At 45.6% G+C, this 24,285-nt stretch overlaps 1 protein-coding gene across 4 annotated transcripts in view; it reads right to left on the reverse strand.

Annotated features, from left to right (window-relative positions):
* Positions 1–24,285, reverse strand: part of MGAT5 (alpha-1,6-mannosylglycoprotein 6-beta-N-acetylglucosaminyltransferase) — a 353,237-nt gene that overhangs the window by 177,811 nt on the left and 151,141 nt on the right. For 2 of the 4 annotated variants that reach the window (XM_045575220.1, XM_036422130.2), the window contains 2 exons: positions 23,595–23,959; positions 5,747–5,911 (listed from right to left, as the gene is read on the reverse strand). In XM_045575220.1, coding sequence (XP_045431176.1) covers positions 5,747–5,911; positions 23,595–23,835 — 406 coding nt within the window. In that variant the 5' untranslated portion in view covers positions 23,836–23,959. Of the gene's footprint in view, positions 1–5,746; positions 5,912–23,594; positions 23,963–24,285 lie in introns of all 4 variants that reach the window. The other 2 variants (XM_045575219.1, XM_036422129.2) reach the window with 1 other exon arrangement.

Raw genomic sequence — 24,285 nt, forward strand, 5'->3', positions numbered from 1 at the left:
GGTGAGAGAAAGAAAAACGTGGGCACTGTCAGTCCTTACACAGCAAGCATTTTCAGTATCACACATCCGTACCTTTTACCTCCCCCATGTTAGGATGTGGCAAAGAACCTCAATCCTGTCCTCTCTACTTCATAATCTAATCTAAGATCACCATTTTGGATAAAAGCAGAATTGGTCTTCCCCGAAAACCCAAGGTGTTATTCTGAAAGCAGATAATTTTGACAAAGGCACATGCAGGGAGAAAACCTGGAGAAATGGTGAGTAGCTGAAGGGTGAAGATTTTTAAAAATCTGATTGTTTTTTCATTTCTTTGATCCACCTTCCTCTTCAGTAAGATAAACAGAGTTGGAAATGCAGTTCAATATTATTCTTGATTTTAATAAAGTCTATTTCCAACTAATTTCTCTAAAGGGAATGATTCACTTTCATATAATAAAATAGCACAAGAGTGATAAATTTGGAAAGAAAAGCCATTTTGGATAAAAGCCACATGAAACCCAACTAAACAGAAAAAGGAAAGGGGACAGATTCACATATACACTAATGTCCCCTAAAAAGAAAATAAATTTAAGAGGCCCTTCTTCAATTGCTATGATATCCAATTTAGAGGCAGTTTATAGCCAACCAGAAGCTATATCAGCAAGCAATCAGACACAACAGTAAGCAATCAGAAACATCATGAGCAGCACGACCGCAGAGTAAGCCATAAAGGCGCACCAGAGAGAGCGCTTCTGAGCAATTACCACATGTCTTAATGCAGAAAGGGAGAATGAATAACTCCATACCCTAGGACTAGAACCCTATAAAGATGAACTCTCACAGCTCAAGAGCTATGATTCCTGCTATGATAAGAGGGGTGTGAGGACCATCTGTGTGGCCATGGATCAGACTGAAGGCACAAAAGCAATGGGAGATTGATAATGAACTAGGACTATGAGCTTAAGTCCTTATTCTTCTTTTTCATACCCTAATCTATAGACATGACAAGTAAACATGTTGGTTATTTGAAAAGATGTTTATTTTTGGAGGAAATAAAGGAAATTTCCTTTATTCTTTATTTCACATCTATGTCCACTGTGGCCAAGGCAGAGCCTAGGGAAGGGATACATATGCGCACACACACAGGCAGAGGAGCGAACTTCTTTTTTTTAAAAATACGTAGGTCAATCAAGGAATAGACACCAGACCAAAAAAATATATATATATGCTTATTAAACAGGTTGTACTATTAGCTCTTTAGAAACCTCAAAGAAAAGGATAGCACATTTCCCCAGACACATCCATTTGCAGTGACTTACAAAGAGAAGCAAGAGATACAGCACACATTCTGTTTTCTCTCTGTGGTGCTATGGGGTCTTATGCTGAGCTCAGAGGATTCCAGTACCAAAAGTCCCTCTCCCAAATACTTAACTCACTGAAGTTTGAGAAGATTATACTTAATACTAGAGGCCTGGTGCATGAAAATTCATGCACTGGAAGGGGGGTCCCTCAACCCGGCCTGCCCCTCTCATAGTCCGAGAGCCCTCAGGGATGGGAGGCGACACAGTGATCAGGGGAAGGTGAGCAGTAAGGAGCAGTGCCAGCCTGGGCCAGCCCTGGTTATCTGAACCTGGGGAGGCCCTGGGTGGCTGAGCAGTCACCATCTGAGGCTTAGCAGCAGCCATCTGCCTGCGCCTCAGGCATCAGCTGGGAAGCCACCATCCAAGGTTTGCCTGCACCTCAGGCCTGTCCTGGATGGCTGGGCAGCCGTCATCAGAGGCTTGGTTGTACCTGGGGCCAGCCCTGGGTGTCTGGGAGACTAAAAGGACTGGGGGAATCCGGAGGCAGGCACATAGCTGTAGGCACAGCCATCTTTGAGGGCAGGACAGCCAATTAGCATATTCCCTCCTAATTGGCTGTGGGCACTGCCATTTTTTAGGGCAGGCTGTCAATTAGCATATTTCCTCATTATTTGCTATGGGTGCCTCCATCTTTGTGATGGTGTGAGGGTTAATTAGCATGTCCCCTCTTTATTAGATAGAACTAGAGGCCTAGTGCATGAAATTCATGCACTGGGGGTTGGGGGTCCCTCAGCCCAGCCTGTGCCCTCTTGTATCCCTCTCACCAACTGGGATCCCTCGCTCCTTACTGCCTGCCTGCCTGCTCATTCCTTACCGCTCGGCTCACTACTCCTTAATACTTCTGTGGAGGTGGGGGAGGCTCCCACCAGCACTGCTGGGCTCACCAGCCTTGAGCCCAGCTTCTGGCTGAGCGCCCACTCCCCCGTGGGAGTGCACTGACCACCAGGGGACAGCTCCTGCATTCACTCAGTGTCTGCCCCTGGTGGTCAAAGTGTGCATCATAGCAACCAGTTGTTCTGGTCATTCTCCATTATGGTAACTTAGGCTTTTATTATATAAACTAGTGGCCTGATGCATGAAATTTGTGCATGGGGGGGGGGGGGGTTCCCTCAGCCCAGCGTGAACCCTCTCCAATAGGACATCCCTCCCATAATCTGGGACCACTGACTCCTAACCACTCACCTGCCTGCCTGCTGATCACCCCTAACTGCCTCTGCCTGCCTTCCAAATTGCCCCTAACTGTTCTCTCCTGCCACATGATCTCCCCTAACTGCCTCTGTCTGCCTGATTGGCCGTAATTTCCCTCCCCTGCTGGCTTGATCTCCCCCCAACTGTCCTCCCCTCTAGGCCTGATCTCACCCCCAACTGCCCATCCCTGCCAGCCTGATAACTCCTAACTGCCTCTGCCTTGGCCTTGGCCCCCACCATCATGGCTTTGTCTGAAGGAAGTTGGACATCTGGAAGATGACCAGTAGACCTAGTCTAACTAGCATATTACCCTTTTATTATAGATAGATTATATAGGATAGGATTGCTTAAATGAGGGGAGGAGGGGGTTTAAGAATGAGGAGATGCTATTGGCAGACAAAAATACATAATTTCTATATCTGGACTGATAGCCAGCCATATGCACTATACTGCCAAACCGGTCAAATTGAACCACTTTCTTACACCTTACACCAAATAGCTATTGCCCTTAAAACCCCTCCTCAGCCCCACCTTAGGTTCTGCCTTTGCAGTTCACCCAGATTAGGTTCTGACTGGTTGGTTTCTATACCAGTCAGCATCAAAAGCCCCACCACCAAGGCAGCCATTGGCTCCTCGCAGATCACCCGGATTTGGTTCTGATTGGGCAGTTTCTATGCCAGTCAATGTTTCCAGGCCTATCTCTGGGCCTGATAGGAGAGGTGAGGCTCATCAGCAGCTGCCACAGAGGCTGCAGATCAGACCATGCTTCTCTCTCCTGGCCTCTCTATGGGCCTCATCCGCAGCCTCCTCAGCAGTCAGTGCTAGGTTGCCACGCCTGCAGGACTGCTTTCTGCAGCACCAACCCAGCACTGACTGCCACAGGGGCTGCAGATCAGACCCTGATTCTCTCTCTGAGCCTCTCTCTGGGCCTTATCCGCAGCTCCCTCAGCAATCAGTGCTGGGTCGCTGCAGTGCCTGAAGCATGGCAGTCAGTGCTGTATGGCCACAGCAACCCAGTACTGACTGCAGGACTGACTTCTGGTGTTTGGTCATCTGTTCATTCGCTTTGGACATTACAGATCCTGTTTCTTTATATATATAGATTTCCCTCCAAGAGTCAGGAACAATAACTGGTATTAGTGGGTGGATGTTCCATGTTAGTTTCTTCTCTTTCCTTCCAAGTTTCTTTCTGAGTCACAGCCCATTTCTAGTCTGTTTCTCCTCCATGAGGCCCCTATGACTCAATTTTACCTGCCTTTAAAACTTACCTTCCTGTGAGAAGCCTTCCAAACTGACCCCTACTTAGAGTAACCACAGTTTGTGTTATTTTATGCCCATGTATTATATTCCTGATTGCCCAGTAAAAATTTTAAAGGTATCGCATGTGTACACATACACACACACACACACACACACACACACACACACATATACAAAGGAGCTAGAATGAGGTTATTAAAGGCATAACTCTAAATTTCCTCCCATTTTCCTCAAAGAAAAAAGTCTCTGGTTCTTTAAATATTAATGAAAACAGGGGACCTATGGTATTGCTAAAGGAGCCCCCCTCAGAGCCAATGGCTTAGGGACTATGCTCGAGAGATATCTGATAACTGAAACTAGCTCAATACTCAGGGAAGGGAAGAAGTAGCCACCAATTCCTTCTCATGTCACTGCTGGAAATCTACCCACCATTCTCTACTCTGGGGCTGGGGCCCAGAAGAAGTCTCTCTGAGAGCCTGGCACACAAACAGGACAGCCAGAGGCAGCAAGATCCCTGATCAGGGGAGAGAATGACAGCAGACATGGGTACACAGTTCCTGCAGACAGAGGCGGTGGGAGGCAGCAGTCAATGGCAGTACGCCCCATCCTGCCCACCTCCAGAACTGTGGGAAGGTAGAGCTGCCATGAAATCAGATGGGAGCTTTCCTATAGTCTTTCCTAATGGGGAGGGGATGGAGGAATGGTGCCTGGAGAGTCAAGGGTGCTGTTTATTAATAAGCAGCTCAACACAGTGGGAGGTTTTCTTGTCTAATTACAGAAGCTGTTGGAAACTGCAGGGGAGATAGGATTTATGGCCTAGATGACACTGCCTCTGTGTTGTAATTAAAAGTTATTTTTAATATCTCTGTTTGATTGGATACTTTGGATTATTAGAAATGTAGTCTGCAATTTAAAACTTGTGAAAGGGCGAAGAACATAACAAACAGGTAATACGACAAGCTTGCACAATGTGAAACAATTAAATGTTTTGACACTGGAGATGGGAAAGAAAAGGAATCTCTCCCAATTAAGTCTGAGAATTTCTATAAGAAAGGGAAAATGAAAGCCAATGAGTATGCTAAACTGAAATGAGAAATAAGCCAACGAATATGCTACTTATTTTATCCACTAACTAGGGTTGGGATACCACCCACCAGGAGTAGTGAATGGGTATTCACACCATTCACCCAAAGCACCCGATGTTAACCTTCCAGCTCCTTTCTTTGTTCCTAGTCCCTAGGAAAGGACAATGTCACCCTAACAAGAGCAAATCCTGGCTCAACCACAGAGCCCCAGAGGCCAACCCCAGGGCAGCAATAGGGGTCCAACATGAGCTATGGACAATACATGCTGGGTTTGTGGTTAACCCACTTCTCTTCTCTTATGCAAGATTCCAGTCTCAAGAAGGGGCCAGACACAATGAACCTTCATGGGAACTGCACGGTGGCATCCATGAGTGGCTACAGAATCAACCCAAGATCAGGTAGGCGCCATTACAGTATTTCCTACATCTGTTTTCCAGAATTTATTTCTCCATATGCACACCAGAGTTATTTTCTACAATGGTGGCTCTTCTTTAACAACAGGGAGGAGGGAATCTATCATATGCAACAGATTTTTGAAATTGCCTGGTGAAAATGGGGAGGAGGAAGGCCCTCTAACTGACACGTGCTTCCCAGATAACTTCTTATCCACAATATGAATCTTCGCATTAAAAGTGAATTCTAGGAGCTCATTATGTGAAATATGTCATAAGGAACCACTAGACATCACACGTTATGATGAGACTATAAAAGCATTTTAACATCTGTTATTCAAAAATAAATTTAATCTCAGCTTTACAAGGGCCATACCAAGGGATTTATCTTATATAGAAAAGGACTATTTTCTGTGCTTATTCTTTTCCCAGTTCAAATCAAGATCTGACTCATGCCAGGCTATAGAATCACCCTTCTTACCTGCCACATTAATTTTCTCAAGTGCTACCAAGCTGGGAACAGCAGTGGTGGAGTTGGTTGAATTTGTTCCTGTGCCATTGATGACAAGGGTGTCCACCTTCGACTCTAACTTGCCGATGCGCTGCAAAATATTATCCAACAACACAGCGAGAGTTTTCTTCAGATCTGTAAAATAAAATGCACAGTTTAAAAATTCTTTGATCACTGCATAGATGTCCACTGCACCTGCTCTCTCTTCCTCTCTCTGACATTAAGAAGGAAATATTGCCCGGCCAGTGTTGCTCAGTGGATAGAGTGTTGGCCCTTGGACTAAAGGGTCCCAGGTTCAATTTCGGTCAAGGGCATGTACCTCGGTTGAGGCTCATCCCTGGGCCTGGTTGGGGCATGTGCGAAAGGCAACCAATTGATATATATCTCTCATATCTATATATGTGTGTGTGTCTCTCTCCCTCTCTTCCCCTCTCTAAAAATCAATGGAAAAATATCGAGAGAGGATTAACAAAAAAGAAAAGAAGTAGCAGAGTCAAACACTACTGCCCAAGGCCTGTCCTACCATACCATATCTTAAAGATGACAGGACCATCTTCAAGTGATCAGAAAGCACAAAACAACGTGGTCTGTTCTAGGACCCAAGTTGGGCAATAAATAACATAAATTATTTCTAGCCACTGGGCTGATGGAGAAAAACGCCTTGTTAGCATCCTACCAATGCACTCTGTGAAATTCCTCCTCCTTATAGCATGATTCACTAGAGCACAGAATGACAATCCCACCAAAACCGGTTTGGCTCAGTGGATAGGGCGTTGCCTTGCGGACTGAAGGGTCCCAGGTTCGATTACGGTCAAGGGCATGTACCTTGGTTGCGGGCACATCCCCAGTTGTGGGTGTGCAGGAGGCAGCTGATCGATGATTCTCTCTCATCGATGTTTCTAGCTCTCTATCCCTCTTCCTTTCTCTCTGTAAAAAAATCAATAATAAAAAAAAAGAATGACAATCCCTAAGGGCAGCCAGTTCCTGAAGTATTATAGTTTCTAGGTCAAGTTTGGTGTTATTTTAGTGTCCTATACTGCAGTATTTCTCAACTTTTTTGCAGTCTCTATTTCTGTTGGTTACATATGGTAACAATAAAAGCCACAGTTCCCGGATTTCTAGGCATACAGATTTAGGAAAATACTTCAAGACCAGAGGCATTCACTCGCTCAAGAACTATCTATCAAACAACTCCTGGATGCCAGGCACTGCCTTAGATGTTAGGGATATTCCTTCATGGCACTTCCATGTAAGTGCTGACTCCCTTTCTTACACATCTGACCATGGGTAGAGTAGTATACTGCCCTCCAGACATGTCATCCTGGCATGCATCAACATTCGGGGAGCTGGTATATGAGGTTCTCCACATACACACAGAGATGAATTTAGTCCTTCTCCTCTGGAAACTCATAATCAAAGAAAGATATGCTGACTTTTACATGTGGAAAAGCCAGAAGGACAACAGGATGCCATCCATGTGGACAGAATCCAGACTCATTTATGAAATGGGAGTGGGCCAATGGAACAGGAACAGTGTAGGTGCAGATGTGGTAAAGCACTGAACGCAGACAAATGAAAAGGTGCTACCTTCCACTATGCTGGGAACAGAGCAAACTCACTCTGAGCAGGTGCTCTGATCTGGCCTGGGAAGAAAGCACCAACACTAGGCATGGCCTACCAGCCTCAGCCCAGAAGCACCCAGGTGATCCCCTTCTGCCAGGCCAGCAGAAAAACTCATCAAAACACAGGCACAGATATGCAATTAGTGTGGAAGTCTGTGTGCTCAGTGGTTCACAGACGACATCACTGGAACTGATAAAAAACTACAAATAGAAAGAGAGCTCCTGTCTTGATTCTGTAAGTCTGGTTTATGTGCTTGGGGCAATCTCATCCTCCCCACCTCTCCCAAAACCAAACATCAGACTTCTTCACAATGGTAAGATCATAGCAGTCTGTTCATTCATTAATTCTAACAAATATCCAACCTGGCTTAATTTTTGCCTTCAGTATGCCTAGTACCTGCAGGCAATAACCTATCCATGGCATTAGAGCAATAGGGCCAAAAATTTGGTTGTAACAAAGAAAGGCAGAAGAGAACTAACATTTTCTGAAGGCCTACCATGTGCTATGCACATATACATATATACACACAAACATATACATACATGCATACATACATGTATACATATATGTGTATGTGTACACACACATATTAGAGGCCCAGTGCACAAAATTTGTGCACGGGGGCAAGGGGAGTGTCCCTCAGCCCAGCCTGCACCCTCTTCAATCTGGGACCCCTCAGGGGATGTCCGACTAAACGGGCAGTCGGACATCCCTCTCACAATCCAGGACTGATGGCTCCCAACTGCTGGCCTGCCTGCCTTCCTTATTGCCCCTAACTGCTTCTGCTTGCCAGCCTGATCACCCCCTAACCACTCCCATGCCAGCCTGATTGATGTCTAACTGCTCCCCTGCCAGCCTGTTTGCCCCAAACTTCCCTCCTCTGCCAGCCTGGTCACCTCTAACTGCCCTCCCTTACATGCCTGGTGCCTCCCAACTGCCCTCCCCTGCTGGCTATCTTGTGGTGGTCATCTTGTGTTCACATAAGGGCAGAGTCTTTGACCACATGGGGCAGCCATCTTGTAATGTTGGAGTGATGGTCAATCTGCATATTACTCTTTTATTAGATAGGATAGAGGCCTGGTGTATGGGTGGGGGTCAGCTGGTTTGCCCTGAAGGATGTCCCAGATCAGGGTGGGGGTTCCTTGGGGTGTGGGGCAGCCTGAATGAGGGGCCTATAGTGGTTTGCAGGCAAGCCACACCCCTTGGGGACCCAAGCAAAGGCCCTAGTATCTGGAATTTATTTACCTTCTACAACTGAAACTTTGTAGCCTGGAGCGGAGCCAAGCCTCCTGCTTGCTCCCTGGTAGCCATTTCTCTTGGGACTTATGTATCTTCTATAATTAAAACTGTAGCTTCGAGTTGAGACCTGGGCAGACCAGGGTGTGCAGAAAGCTTTGCTTTTTCCATTGCCAGGGTAACCCTAGCCTCCTGCTCTTTCCAGCTCCATGGCTGCCACCATTTCTGCTTGGATTTGTTTACCTTCTATAATTGAAACTTTGTAGTCTTGAGTGGAGGTTTAGGCTGGCAGGGGCAGGCAGAAAGGTTGGCTTTTTCCATTGCCTGGGAAACCCAAGCCTCCCTCCTGCTCTCTGTGGCTGTAGCCATCTTGGTTGGGTTACCAGTAATTGCATACTCGCTCTGATTAGCTGGTGGGCGTGGCTTGTGGGTGTAGTGGAGTGATGGTTAATTTGCATATTACTCTTTTATTAGGTAGGATGATATGAAATTCCATAATATGTCCATATTCTCCATGAGACAGGTATGACTTTATTTTATAGATGAGAAAACTGAGGTTCACAAATATGAAGTAATGTGTTTGTGGTTACAGAGGTAACTCAGAGGTGAGTTAAATAAATGTGTGACCAAATACAGCAGGCTAATTTTTAAATTGATAAGTGTATATGGCCCATGAATGATGTTATAAATACCCAAATGGGCCTGGGCAGAAAAAAGATTCCCCTCCCCTGGCACAGTGGTTAAGGACCCACTCTTTGGAGTCAAACTTCCTAGGTTTGACTCTTCACTCTCCTCTCCTGTTTTCTTACTTGTAAAGGAATGATAATAATAACCCTGCCTCTTAAAGCAGTTATGAAAGTCTAATGAGTTAACACTTATACAATACTAGAGGCCCGGTGCATAAAAGTTCATGCATTGGAGGGGAAGTCCCTCAGTCTGGCCTGTGCCCTTTCACAGTCTGGGAACCCTCAGGGGCGGGAGGCATCCTTGTGATCAGGGAAAGGCAACACCCCATCACACCTCTGCTGCTGCCACTGCTGGCAGTGCAAGCTTTGGCTGGCCCTGTGTGGCTGGAAGGCTGAGGGTACTGGGGGACTCTGGAACCAAGCGCACAGGGTGGGCCCAGCCTTGCCGCGCACCTGCCGCTCCAGCAGGGCTAAGGGGACTGGGCACCGCCATCTTGTGGCTGTGGGCACTGCCATCTTTGAGGGTACGCAGTCAATTAGCATATTCCCTCCTTATTGGCAGTGGGTACCACCATCTTTGAGAGCGGGGCAGTCAATTAGTATATTACGTCCTTATTGGCTATGTGCAAGGCCATCTTTGAGGACGAGCAGTCAATCAGCATATTCCCTCCTTGTTGGCTCTGGGGCACCACCATCTTTGTGATGGTGGGAGGGTCAATTAGCATATTCCCTCTTTATTAGATAGGATTTTAAAACTTCCTGGCAGATAAAAGGCTCTACATAAGTACCTGCTAAATATGTAAATAAAAAATAAAGCCATCCTCTGAAATATGCTTCCTGAAGAAACCTACCCATGGGTGAGGTGAAGCTTTACCACTATCCAAAGTCTCAGATGGCTCTCCGCCAGGGCTGCAGTCCCAGTCTACATGGCTCAGTCTGTACCAGGCACGTCATGAGCTGGCACGGCCAGTGGCAGTCAGCCACCGGCTCTGCTCTTATGCTGACCTGAGGCAGGCACAGGTTCTCTAAGGTTCTGAGGACTGCCAGAGACCAGCCACAGAGATGAGAGCTGCAGTGCCACAATGAGATGGCTGAGCCCCAGTACAAAGAGCCTGCTCCTTAGAAAAAGACATCTAGCTCCTCCATCTCCAGCCTCGTTACCTGTCTTGCCAGGCAGGGAGTCCCTGTGTAAAATGGCATTTAACTATTGCCTGCTAGTTCATTTGGGGTAACTCAGGGTTCTTAGCTTCAGCTTTACTGACTGACATTTTGGGCCAGATCATTCTTTGTTGTGTGGAGCTATCCTGTGATTTGTGGGGTGTTTGATGGCATCCCTAGGTTCTAGCCATTAAATGATGGTAGCAATACCTCCACTGTGAAAACCAAAAATGGCTCCAGACATTGCCTAAGTCCCTTGGGGATTAACATTTGCCCCATTTGAGAACCACTGAATTAGGCAAATCCTCTCCACCCTTTTTTCACTACTGCCTCTCCTTCTGTGGAGATACCAAGAGAGAAGTCTGATAGAGGGGTATAGGAACGTGAATGGAAATAGGAGAAGCCACCCACTACACCTGCATCTGCTGATTGCTGTTCAGTGGGGCACCAGAGAGATTGCTGCAGATACCTCAGGAAGTGCCAAGAGGGTGTCCCTCCTCCTATGAGAGCTGACAACTCTCAAGGGCTGGTAACCTTTTATATCATCAAAAGGCAACAATACTACAGACAAAATCCCTAACCCACAGTTATCAGTGGAGCACATCTGAGGTAGGATACAAAGTTGTCACTTGAGCACTAAGAAGATATTCTTCCTCAATTCTTAAAATACAGTCAGTCCACCAAGTGCAACCTATTTCATATTGACCTCCCCTAGCAGCCATGGACTCTGACATGGTATACATGAGGGAATTTGTGATGATGAGAAATGTAACCCCACTACTACTAACCACTGGGATCCTTCTGCGACAACCATCACGTACTGAGCTCCTCTGTCAGCTGCACCCCTCAGGAACTAACTCTTGATCCCACACAGACAGTATGATGAATGTACTATGGTTCCCACACCCATTTTATATACAGATAAACCACAACTCAGGAAAAGTAAGTAGTTTGCTACAGGTAACTGCAGACCCACAACTCATGCCCACAAAATGGATCCAGGTCCAGGTTCCTATCCGTCATGTGACACTACCCCTAAAAAGCCACCACACTCCTTCCGGCCAGAAACACTCTGACCTGCTGCTCCAGAACACCTCTCGCCAGGGATTAACCTTTGGGCTTCAGCCACAATATATCACAGCCCTCAACAATTGCTGATGCCACTGTTTTTTAAGCAAATCCAACATTAAAAATAATTTAATATCTGCCTTTCCATACCTTATGCCTTAAATGAAAATGAAATAGAACACTATCAAGAACTTTCGACTCTAGGCATGTCACCTGGGTAAGTATTTTTTTTTCTCTCCCAATATGAAAGGAAAAAACTTCACTTTCATTTCAAACAGCTATTCGAGTCACTATTTCAAGGCAGTCCAACATGAGACAAAAGACACTACCAATAGAACACACCAGCGATGCCAACACCATCTGTGAATCTTCACCAGCTGGCACCGAGCCTGGCGCATTACGGTGCTCATTAAATGTGTGTATGAATGAATGAACCAACAAGTAAACAAACAATTTTCCCATAAATGAAGCTATACAAATTATTCCTTTCTAAGTGGTGCAATGATTTCTCACCTTTGTGTTTTATAGCTAAACCTACAAAAACTGTTCAAAGAGTTTTATTGCAATTTTAAACTGATGCTAGAGAGGTTTTTGTTTGCATTTTAGTCTTCATGATAACCCACTTATCCAGTAAGACTATACACCCAAGAATATTTCTATAGAGTTTATAAAGAAATAAGGATGATAATATTCCTAATTCCTGTATGGTACTTTCTATATTTATCACTATGTTTTACAATTATTATAACAGTAAAATGTGTCCTCAACAGGATTACAACTTTCAATTGCTGACAAGCTTTTAAAATTTTGTTTGTGTTTCAAAGCCTTAAAAATAAAAATTTAATCCCAACATTACTAACAAAACACCGTCTTTCTAAAAATTTCTGTACATAACAAAGATGAAATCAAAGTATTTGAAAGCATTGAAAATGTCTCTCTCAGTAAAGTGAGCTTTGTTCTCTATTCTGCGCCAAAGAGGGGATGAACACTACCACAGAACAGGTGACCTGGTGGCTTCTGTACATCTTTCCTTCCAAGAAGCCAAGACGTTGGGCCGGGGGAAGAGGGGAGCAAAGGGGCTGGGAGATGCTGCCGCGTCCTTGAGCAGGACAGCCCAGGGGATACCACTGCCTGCTACACTCTCCTCCACAGCTGGAGCCCAAGGAGACAGGACCTCAGTGCAAAGAGGGGCCTTGCGAGTGGAAAAGGTTTATAGGTCTATTAGCTGAAGCTGTGAAAACAGGCAGTGGGCTCTGACTTCTAAGATCATTAAGTCAAACAGTATTTGAGGGGTGATCAAGAAAGCCTGTGCTTGGGGCCTCCATGCTGTCCCACCCCAAACCCTGGAGCATGTTTCTAAGGCAGTGCTCCTCCAGCCTGCTGTCCCTCAGGCTTACCTGTGGAGCCAAGCCCATCCCTAGGGCACTCAGAGAGAATCTGCAGAAGCCACATGTCCAGGATCCTAGCCCAGCCTTGGATGAGAATCAAGGTGCGGCTGCCATGATTTCCTGGCACAGAACCCACTGCATAATGAGCAAGGACTCTCGCCTGAACTGCCAAAAATCATTTGCATCAGTGCTTGTTCCCAATCAAAATCCCTCTGCAACCCGGCTGCCCCAGAGAGACAGTGTGAACAACAGACCTGCTTCAGGTTGGGCTCCAGAGAACCCAGCAAAGACAGGCATTAATGAGAAAGGAAGGTGCTAATGATAAAAGAATTAACCCCAACCTCTCATTCCCTTCGACTGCCAGGCATATCAGGTTTCATCAGTTATATATTTTTAAATTAGTTTTAAAGTGACCTTTCCTGTGAAAGAGAATGCAGTTGTAGTAATGACCAAAATACACTCCACTCATTATGTATAAGGACATTCAAAGCAGAGTTAGTTCTAAAACAGAATAGTGACATTTATTATAGATAAGGGCTGGAAATTTCCCAACTAAACACCCAGCCAAATGATTAAATTACATGATGTTCCTTTCTTCAGATGATGGAATAAATCGCTAGATTGGAAACTCCAGGAAGGCAGAGAACAATCTGTGTTGTCACCTGATTATTACCACTAGTTATTAATATCAGAAGCTCAATACCTATTTATGGAATGGATGGATGAGAAAGGAAAAGTGTATGGCCATTAAAAATACCCAATGGCATGAAGAAATACAAAAAAGATAAATTTAAAAATTATTTAAATAATTTTTTAAAAATCCACACATACATGCATATTTCTGCATTTTTTTTTTTTAATTAAAAAAAAGGACTAGAAGAAAATCAAAATTTATCTGGGTTTGGAGGTGAGTATTTTTTTTTCTTCCATTCTCCTTTTCTGGGTTTGGGGGTATGGAGTACTTTCTTTTTTATGATATCAAGTGCTTTATGGAATCTATAAATATCCAGAATGGAGGCTGTTCTCCCAATTTTCCTAACTAGCCAGCTGCAGAGTAGGACAAGCACTGTAGCCCTCTTACAGAAGAGGAAAGGACTCAGGCTCTAGTAGGGGTGTCGAACTCAATCAGAGAAGGGGCCAAAATCTAAAATCCAGCCTAAATCGCGGGCCGAATGGTTTACTGAACAGTCATAAACTGTCATTGTGATGGAAACGCAGCGGAGTGCAGTGATGACAGCGCGGTGCGGGCCACATTGCAAGGCCTGGCGGGACGGATTTGGCCCGCGGGCCTTGTGTTTGACACATGTGCTCTAGGGGATCAAGCCCACTGTTGCCCAAGTTCCCAACCCTGCCTCCCTACCCCAGTGCATCTTCCCTGGAAGCAAAGGGCAGCCTTAGCGCAGCCTAGTCCTAGCTCACCACCCATAGCAGAAACTGCCCCTTATTATGCCCTCCTCACTCGTCTTATCTCAAGGCCCACAGAGGAAGCCATCTCTTTTGAACAAGACAATAACTATCACATCTCCTGTTTCTAAAATGCCAGTCACTCTGTGGAGCTAACACAGTTTTAGAAAGGGGCCCAGTGAGGAGCCCAACAGCCTCTCTCTGGAGGCCAGAGCAGCAGTTCTCAGCCCTGCAGCAGCAGTTCTCAAAGCCGCAGGAGTTTCTGGTAGGTGAGCCTGTCGGAGGGGGTGGCACGCTGTCTTCCTGTGGGGCCGAGTGTTCCTCCCACGTCTGGCTGGGCCTCATCCCCCAAAGGCAGCCACATAAGTAGTTTCCTGAAGCCCAGGCTCAAGTGAATCAACAAGGTCAGGTTTACCCAGCAGTTCTGGTTGGCTGGTAACAGACGCAGGTGCGTGCAGGCTGGGGTTAGTGATAATTCACAGTAACACTCTATGAGTCCAAGCGCTCTAATCAGCTTTGTCACAAGCAATCCTTATAGCAACCCTAAGAGATAAGTAATATTATATCCTCTCTTTTACTAAAGAGGAACAAAGCTCTCAAAACATCAATGCCTTGCCTGAGGCCACCTATCTAGTAAGGAGCCTTTACGTGAGCCACATATACACACCCTCTAGTCCTGGCTGCTCAGCTGGTGCGGCTCAGTGGACTGGAGTGTCATCCATGCACTGTGCACTGAGGGATGGTGGTTTTGATTCCTGGTTGGGGCACATAACGGAGTTTTGGTTTGATCACTGGTGGTGGGACAGGGAGGGGGCGGGGTGCACATGTACAGGAGAGAGCCAACCCATGTTTCTCACATCAATGTTTCTCTCTCGCTACCTCTTCCTCTCTCTAAAATCACTAAAATATTTAAAATAAATAACATCTCTAACTGCTTTCCAGCATAAACAATGGTTCCCATGACAGGATCCTGCAAAATAGCCACTTGGAGCCTCCCAAGCATGGAATCCACAGGGAATCTCTTCTCGTTTCCTGTCTCACTGAAAACATTGCTCTGACTTTCAAAGTAGCCCCAGCTGTAACAGTGTGGTACACAGAGTCCTGATGGGGGTGGGATGAGGCTATTCACGCCTCGCTCCTTCTGTGCACCAAGCACTTGCTCACCCCTGGGGGGAAAATAAGACAAAAATCCCTGTGTTTGTGAGCTTACATTCTAAGTGAGGGAGAGAGATGACAAAATACAATGCATGGGATGCTAGGCTAGGTAGTTAAGTGATGAGAGAAGTGAGGATGGAGCAGGGGGGACCCTGCTTCAGTGAAGGGATGGCACTGGCCTGGGCCCCACTGCTGAGGGAGAACAGGGGGAGCGGGGGCAGACCTTCCGGAGAGAGGCTTGTTGGGGGAGGAGGAGCAGCGCAGACTCGATCAGGAAAATGCGGAGCCAGACCACACAGCCTGTCTTGGAAGACAGCTGCACTGCCCAGGCAGATAGGAGAAGGGTAGCCAGCTCTTTAGGGTGGCACAGTCCTGACAGAAAAAGACCATCAAAACAGAGCAAGGCAAGAGGAGCTGGGCTACCGGCCAGTGAGAAGACCGGCTTTGGGGCCTCACACACTCTTTCCCTTCTGAAGTCAGGGCGTGAAGTGGAGTGGCATGGAGGAAGCAGTCTACCCTGTTTCCCCGAAAATAAGACAGTGTCTTATATTAATTTTTGCTCCCAAAGATGCGCTAGGTCTTATTTTCAGGGGATGTCTTATTTTTCCACGAAGAAGAATACAGTACACATTTATTGTTAAATGAAAATAAAGGAAATTTATTACCTGTATATTGTACGGTAGTACGGTAGTTGTCAACTCAAAACAGACAAACTGTGAATCCTACAGTATCAAGAATTTACTCATTTATTCAATGACAATCATGTCATCATCTTCTGGAACATCATCATAACAATCCAATTCCTGAATTTCCTGGTGAATTTCTTATAACTCCATTTCTTTCAGAATCAGTGGACCAAATCTCTCATGTTTAGCCTAGGGGGGCCTTATTTCCGGGGGGATGCCTTATATTTCACTCAGAAAGAAACCTGTAAGTAGGTCTTATTTTTGGAGGATGTCTTATTTTCGGGGAAACACGGTAGGTCGTAAAGAGTATAGAAGAATGAGACTCTGGCTCCTCCCAGGGACCCACATTCTGACTACACTCCTATCTAAAACCCCCAGGTCCTCTTGCACTCCGGGACTAGCTAGTGTGCTTGTGACCTCATCCTGGCCCAGGGCTGTGATGCTAGACAGGGGATGCTGAGCAGGGAGGTGTTGGGCTGAGGGCATTGAGAAGGAGATGCTGGGCTGGGCTAGGATGCCAGGCTGGGGATGCTGGGCAGGGGATTGCTTGGCTGGGCAGGGATGCTAGGCAGAGGGTGCTGAGGGAGGGATGCTGGGCTGGCTGACTCTACCACAGCAGCATCACTGGAAAAGCCCCAGAGAGGCCCTTTTTTGGTTCCAAGCTTCTTAAAGCACAAAGCCCTTCCTGTAACTGCACCAGCCATGCCACCACGGAGCAACCTCGGCCTGCACAGACACACATAGCAGCTGGCTCTTCTTCCTGCAGCTCCAGGCCGGAGCAGCACTGCCCTCGGGGCACAGACTCTGCCTTGGTGCTGCTGGTTTCCACATGAACCAGCCCTCCAAAAACCTTGCAGAAGAGGCAAAAAGAAAGCAGTGAAAACCCTTCTTCTCTATATGATAGAATGCAACTTAAGTTTTTCTTCTTTCTGGTAGGAGATGTGGAATGGAACATGTAGAAGTGCTGGTCTGACTGTCACAAGGTGGCCTAGGTCTTCACCTCGGGGCAGGGGTACCTTTTTGGAGGAACCTCAGGCAGCCCTGCCCACGTTCCTAAAGGGGCTTCCCTTTGGCTTTTGAGCAGAACCAACCAAAAATGGTGCTAATGTCTTGACAATGGGCACCTCCAGGCCAACCAGGGTCACCTGAGGCCCAAGGCAGCTACTATACCATGTTCCTGACCAGCAACCTAAGCCCCACCCTGCTCCTAACTCCACCTCAAGGAAACAGAAGTACTTACTTCTTCCTACACCCCCTGCACTCCCCTGGAGGTAACAGTAGAAAATAGACCCAAGCCCTGCCACAAGAACTAAACCCCCACCTCCCTCCCTTCCCATGAGACTGAGATCCACAGCCCACATGGCCCCTGTTTGCTGCCTTCGCCAACAGACTCCTGTCACTTGTTCCAGCAGCAGCAGCAGCAGCCCCTGTTCTGCATGGAGTGCACACGCAGGCCCCTGCCAGAACCACATGCTGCCTTCTGCTGGCCGCTCTGTCTCAACCTCCCTCTTCCCATCCTGCCCAGCAGCTCATTGGTGTCACCTCCTGCGAGAGATTTTCTTTGACCTTCTCATCCTAAGTAGCTCCTAAGTTCTCATAAAAAAATCATATCTAGGCTGCTGTGGAATATCCTCCTCTCTGTCTCGCTATTTCACTAATAAACTCACTTTTCACATGAAAACATGCTCAAAGTCACTAATTGTCCGAGAGGTGCAAATCAAAACAACAACACGGTACCATTTCACACCTGTCAGAATGGCCAACATCAACAAATCAACAAACGACAAGTGTTGGCGAGGTTGCGGAGAAAAAGGAACCCTCGTGCACTGCTGGTGGGAATGCAGACTGGTGCAACCACTGTGGAGAACAGTGTGGAGTTTCCTCAAAAAACTGAAAATGGAACTCCCATTTGACCCAGTAATCCCACTTCTAGGAATATATCCCAAGAAACTAGAAACACCAATCAGAAAGGATATATACACCCCTATGTTCACAGCAGCACAATCTACAATAGCCAGAATTTGGAAACAGCCTAGGTGCCCGTCAGCAGATGATTGGATCCAAAAACCATCTACACAATGGAATACTATGCTGCCATAAAAAAGAAGAAATTCTCATAATTTGCAGCAACCTGGATGGAATTGGAGAACATCATGCTGAGTGAAATAAGCCAATCAATGAAAGAGAAACACCACATGACCTCACTCATTTGTGGATGATAAAGAACATTATAAACTGATGAACCAAGAGACAGATATAGAGACAGTAAAGCAACAGGCAGACTGTCAAATTACAGTGGGGAGGGGAGAAAGATCTGGGGGAGATAATAGATCAACCAAGGGACTTGTGTACATGCATATAAGTACAACCAATGGACATAAAACTCTGGGGAGGGAGGGTATGCATGGGAGGGAGGGAGGGGGGCAAAAAAAATCAATAAAATATATTTTTTAAAAAAGTCACATGGAATAAAAGCTGCTTATCCATTAAAAAAAAAAAAAAAAAAAAAAAGGCACATTTCCCGGGTCATTTTTATTCTTGGGATTTCTGACTATCTGATATGGTCTTATTATTTCTGCCTCCAATATGAACACAGCCTCCACAAGAACAGGGACCTGCCCAGCTCTTTCTGGCTATCGCAACAAAACTCCAAGGGCACTAGCATGCAACAGTCAATGGCACAGACATCCCCAAAGTGCCAGGCTTGGTGGATAAGAGTCAATCAAGGGGGCAGTCTAGGCCCAAGAAATGCAGGGAACAGGAGACAGGAGACAAGGCAGAGCAGGCAGGTCAGGAGTGCAGGTGTGCAGACCTGGAGGTTAAGGGGAGCAGGAAAATGGGATCTTGGGGTATGGGGAAGCACATCCACCTCAGCCTGAGCTGGTGACAAGTCCAGAGCACAGCAAAGCAAGCAGAGGAGAAAGAGCAGGGTTAATAGGTGGGTGGATCACCCCACGTTTCCACTCCATTTACTGAGAGACACAAGTGGACCAAGCCTGTCCTGTTAGATAAGAGGTGACCACTGGGGATCAGAATGTGGGTCAGGCCATCGGAGAAAGAGATCAGCTCACCTCAGAAACAAAAACGGCATTGACTAGGGCGAGTGACACCGCTCATGACGCAGATCCACTGAAGTCATGGACAGGCATGGCCCTGCCTGCTGGGCTGGGGCACAGACACCGTGAAGCTGGCGTACAGAGGGCTCTGGCTCCAGCTCCTCTCAGAGCCACCCACGGAAATGCCAGCCACACCGAGAATGAATGCTCCCACTATTCCACAGGCTGCTGGGACATCTTTCAGTCACCACTTTTGAATCACTAAATCTCAAAAGTTCAAAAATCTCATTTCAAATCACCAAAAAAGAGAGGTACTATTTGAAAGTTCTGTGGATTGAGACCCCGTCAAACTTAACTGACAGCAGGCAGCACCTCATTGACACCTCAGACTGACCTGGCAGACAGGGAGTGACATCCCACTCCACAGTGGTTCCTGCCACCAGGGCCCCAGCCAACAGCTGCAATGGGGCAAAGCCAACTGGCTAGCTCCAAGCCCATACCCCAACCACTCAACTCTAGACTTGGTACCTCCTGAAGATGTCTTAGTGAATTGAAATGCAAAAATGAAGAGTCTGGAGGACACCAAATATATCCTGTAGGCAGAAAGACTGACCCCAGGACAGTCCAGAGCAGGGGTTGAGATTTTTGCCCAAGGATCAGACAGTAAGCATGTTAGGCTTTGCCATTTCAGTGGCAACAATTCAGCTCTGACACTGTAGCTCAAAAGCAGATTGAGAGTGCAGCAAAAAGGGTCGTGCTGAGTTCCTAGACGCTACCCATGTCTTAGACCAAAGATTCTCAACCAGTATGCTGGAAGAATTCTTAAAACATGCAGTACCTGACTACTTGGTTAGGATACTGGCCTCTTTCCCCTTAGATAGTCAAATAAAAAATGACACCAGCCAACTCGATAAGAATGAATCAACATTATCCCCCCCCCTTTTTTTTTTGTCGGATGGGCAAAAAATGATTTTTTTAGTGTGCCACTGAATTTAGTAATTAATTTATGTGTTGCCATGAGATAAAAAAGGTTGAAAATGCTGCCTTAGACTATGGGAGTCCTGAGGAATTATTTAGTCAAGAACAAACCAAACCAGATGAGTATTTTAGAATGAACTATGGTCACTACTGAAGGATGGAGTGAGCATGTTTTACATGCTATGTGAAATAAAAACTGGTTTTCAGTTATTTCAAATAAATGGGAGAGATTGTGTTTCAATAAAATCTTAATTGCACAACAGGCAGAGGTCTGAATTTGACCCAAACTCTGCTGCTCTGGGATCTCAAGTCAGGGATTCTAATAAATCAATAATAATCTGGTATCAGATACTACTGTTTTTTAAAGAACAAAAACCAGTTATCCACTTGAGAACTCCCAGAAAAGAAGCTGGCAGACAGTGTTTGCTGTTCCCACCCTAAGTGCAGCAGTTCTCGAAGGTGGGTGAGGGCACTTTGTCCCCCTATATCTGGAGATCTTTTCTTACTGTCACAACTGGGGAGGTGCTATTAGTGTCCAGTGAGTAGAGACACCAGGGATGATACTAAACATCCCATAATGCACAAACAGCCCCCCACAACAAAAATTTATACAGCCCAAATGTCACTGATGCTGAAGAAAGAAACCTTGACTTAGGATCTCACCACGTGATGATCCCAATGCCTCAAGCACACAAGCACAATCCAATTAAATTACAGAAACTCAGCTCCAAAGACCATTTGATTGACATGTCAAACTGATTAGATGATAGAAAACAGCAGTGTGAGTTAAGACTTGCTTATGGCACCTTTGTGGTTGTTTTTTTGTGGGTTTTGGGGGGGGGGGGGGGAGAATTACTTTGCTAAGGGTCATCTAAAAAGGAAGGAAGAAAACAATAATTTCTAAAGTTTCTTTGAGCTCCAAAGTCCTATGATTATAAGTATATAAGGTGGCGGAAATTCTAACAGACTACTTGGGGAGGGGGGCGGGGGGAGGGTTGGTAACTTTCTTTAAAAAACAAAAAAGAACAGTAACATCTCTGGGAGGCTGAAAATCTGAGACCAGATCACTGTCCTTTTGACCAGCGGTTGCCAACCTTTCAGACCTCACAGACCACCGGTGTGACCACTGCTTTAGAGTGTAGCAGAAACCTACCCTGTGAAATATTTAGCAGGGCACAAGAAACAAAAACTGGAGAAACTGAAAGCCTATATTTACCATTCATGTGCTTCCTCCTTCCCATGGAAAACATTTGAAAGACTGAGTTAAACAGAAGAAGGAAATTACTACCGACTACTCGCCTTTCCTCCAACATAGAATACACTGAACCAGAAACTTGAAAACAGCATGTGTTTTACTTGTTATATACTGATTACACACTGGTAGTACCAATGGTGACAATCTGCTTTATTTATTTCCTTCTTCTGTTTAACTCAGTCTTTCAAGGCAGATCAGAGATTGCTGTCCTCCAGCTGCCAGCAGCTGGCCCTGGCCCTGCTCCCACAACTCCCACTGCTTGCCATTGGGGCAGTGCTGTCCCTCCTCCCCAGCCACCAGTTGCTTCCCTTTGTGGGTGACAGGTGTGGGTGCGGTTCCTTGGCTGGCCTGGGCCTCCCTCTGCAGGGTGATGGTGGGGACCTCTAACCAATTGTCTCCCCCACCCTCTTGGCTGGCCTGGCACCAGTGCGTGTCTTAGCGCAGTCGTCCAGACGGTCGTTCTACTTGTTCAGTCGTTTGGTCGATTTGCATGTTATGCTTTTATTATTATAGATTATTATACTGTTTTCCATATGAAGAACTATAAACCTACTTTTGCCTCACCCTGTATTATAAAAGATCAAAGTCAACAAGTAATTTAAAAATGCACCCTCTAAAAACAACCTTGTTATTTTTCAACATAGGCTTTCAAATGGAGTCTCCTTTTATTATTTCTGATCCATTAGATCAGAAAAAGTGGTATTTTATGTAGACATATTAAGAGCCAAGGCCTAATCTTAAAGCAGACAGTGTGATCAAATAGTAGACACTAAAAAAGAAATCTCCACATTTTGTTAAAAGCAACCATTTACTCCTTACAAAAAAAAAAAAGTATGTATATATATATATATATATATATGTGTGTATATATATATATATATATATATATATATATATGCAATAGTAAAAGCTAACCAAATTTTCTGGATCCTTAAAAACAAACAAACATATATATATATAGCTGAACATGATTTTCTGTGTTTGAACCCAACTTCTGCCTACTGCTGTACATTTCCAGGAATCACATGATTGGGTCCCAAGATGGAATACCAACCTTTTCCAATCCCATCTCCTAAATCATTTACATTTTACCTCAGGGTCTTAAACTCTGAGGCCACCGAAGTCTCCATCCAATGACTAGACTTGTCACTGAACAATGTGTCAACCCAAGGAAGTGGCTTCTCTGAAACACAATGATCCAAATTTCACTTGCAAATTTTGCTTTGTATTCATGCTTTTGTAAGTACTTTGTTTCTCTATATATCTGTATATACTGTATTTTTTTATTTGCATATGCAAAGTATCAGAAAGATCTGCAATGAAATGTTAATTGCGCTTATTTCCTAGCATAGATTTAGGTGATTTTATTTTTCTTACTATATTTTTGCTGGTCTCAACTTTCAACTTTTTCTTTTTATATTAAGTGAAACTTTTGGCCAAAGAAAAATAAGTTAAATTCTATATGTGTTTTTTGTTTTTACTCAACCTCATTCAAAAAGGATTTACAGTATCTACAAAAAAAAAAAAAAAAAAAAAAAAAAAAAAAAGTACAAAAAGAGTTCTTTTCAAGCAGGGCACTTAGTGACAAGGGCAAGAAACAAGAGCAATAATCTCCGAAGAAGCCAAAGGTTAAAGCTATTAGCCGCAGGCGGCCTTAATGTCCTGTGTACTGGCCAAGGGAGGCACACAGGGTTCTGTGTTTCTTGGCATCTATGGCCCACTCCTCCCCAGCCTCCTTACCTCAACCCACCAGTTCTAATTAAGTTTTGTTTAGGGAAAGATAATGAGAATACTTTTCTACGTTTCCTAAACATACTCCCAGATGAGATCATGCAATCCAGAAATGTGTTGAGAGAGGAGGAGCTGGCTGCAAACACAAGCAGTAAAATGCAACTGCCTGCCCCACTGCTCCCAGGGCTGAGTGTCTGTGTCTACCAGAGCCGAGACACCCCCAAAGGACACTGCTTACACTTTCTAAAAGTGCCCCTCTGTGAGCAATTCACTGCCACTAAGGCAAAGGCAAGGGGCACACTCACTCCATGACAAGACCAAGTCTGAGAGCCTCTGGGGTCCTTTGCAAGCAAAACCATGCTGGGTGGAGCAGCCCCCAAGGTGTAGCACTTACCATAAGCAGTCATGACCCCAGCATACGGCCCATCCACAACGTTCTTGTTTTCCTCCGCCAGAGCCTTGATGTACCTCTTGCTGAGGTCCAGGATCTGCTCACGCAGCATGGAACTGCTCTCGGGCTGAGTCCGCTGCTGGATGGTAAAGTGCAGGAGCATCATACCCCAAATAAAGCCAAAAGTCACGAGGAAAAAGCCCAGCTTCTGCGAGGACAACTTCCAAGGAGTGAAGAGAGCCATTGCTCTCCAGCGACTTCACCTGCTGCTGGCTCTTAAAGCGCAGAAGGGAAGACCGGGCTCATGGTGGGCTCGGCCTTCTCACTCCGGCTCCTGTGTCTGCCGATTTCCTCTCCTCTCTTCCATCCTGCTGTGGAGGAGGAGAAAAGTTAGCTCAGAGGTCATGGCAAAACCTGGTAAAACAAACCAGAGCCCTGTTTTCACTCAAATTAACTCTAAAATGCGAACTTCCTTTTTCTTAGTTTACCGGTTCCGCATGGTATCTTCTGTTATGGAACTTGATCTGCAAGCTAAGAGGGAAATCTGGCGAGGCAACAAAAAGCTGTACAAATACGGAGGAGGAAACAGGCGTCTGAGTGTGTTAACAGGTGTAGCAGGGCTGTCCCCAGTCTGGATCAAGTTCAAAACAGGAAATCTGTTGTGCAAGGTGGGGAGGAGTGGAAGAATATTTCA

Source organism: Pipistrellus kuhlii, unplaced genomic scaffold (genome assembly GCF_014108245.1).
Source record: "Pipistrellus kuhlii isolate mPipKuh1 unplaced genomic scaffold, mPipKuh1.p scaffold_m20_p_7, whole genome shotgun sequence".
Taxonomy (NCBI): Eukaryota; Metazoa; Chordata; class Mammalia; order Chiroptera; family Vespertilionidae; genus Pipistrellus; species Pipistrellus kuhlii.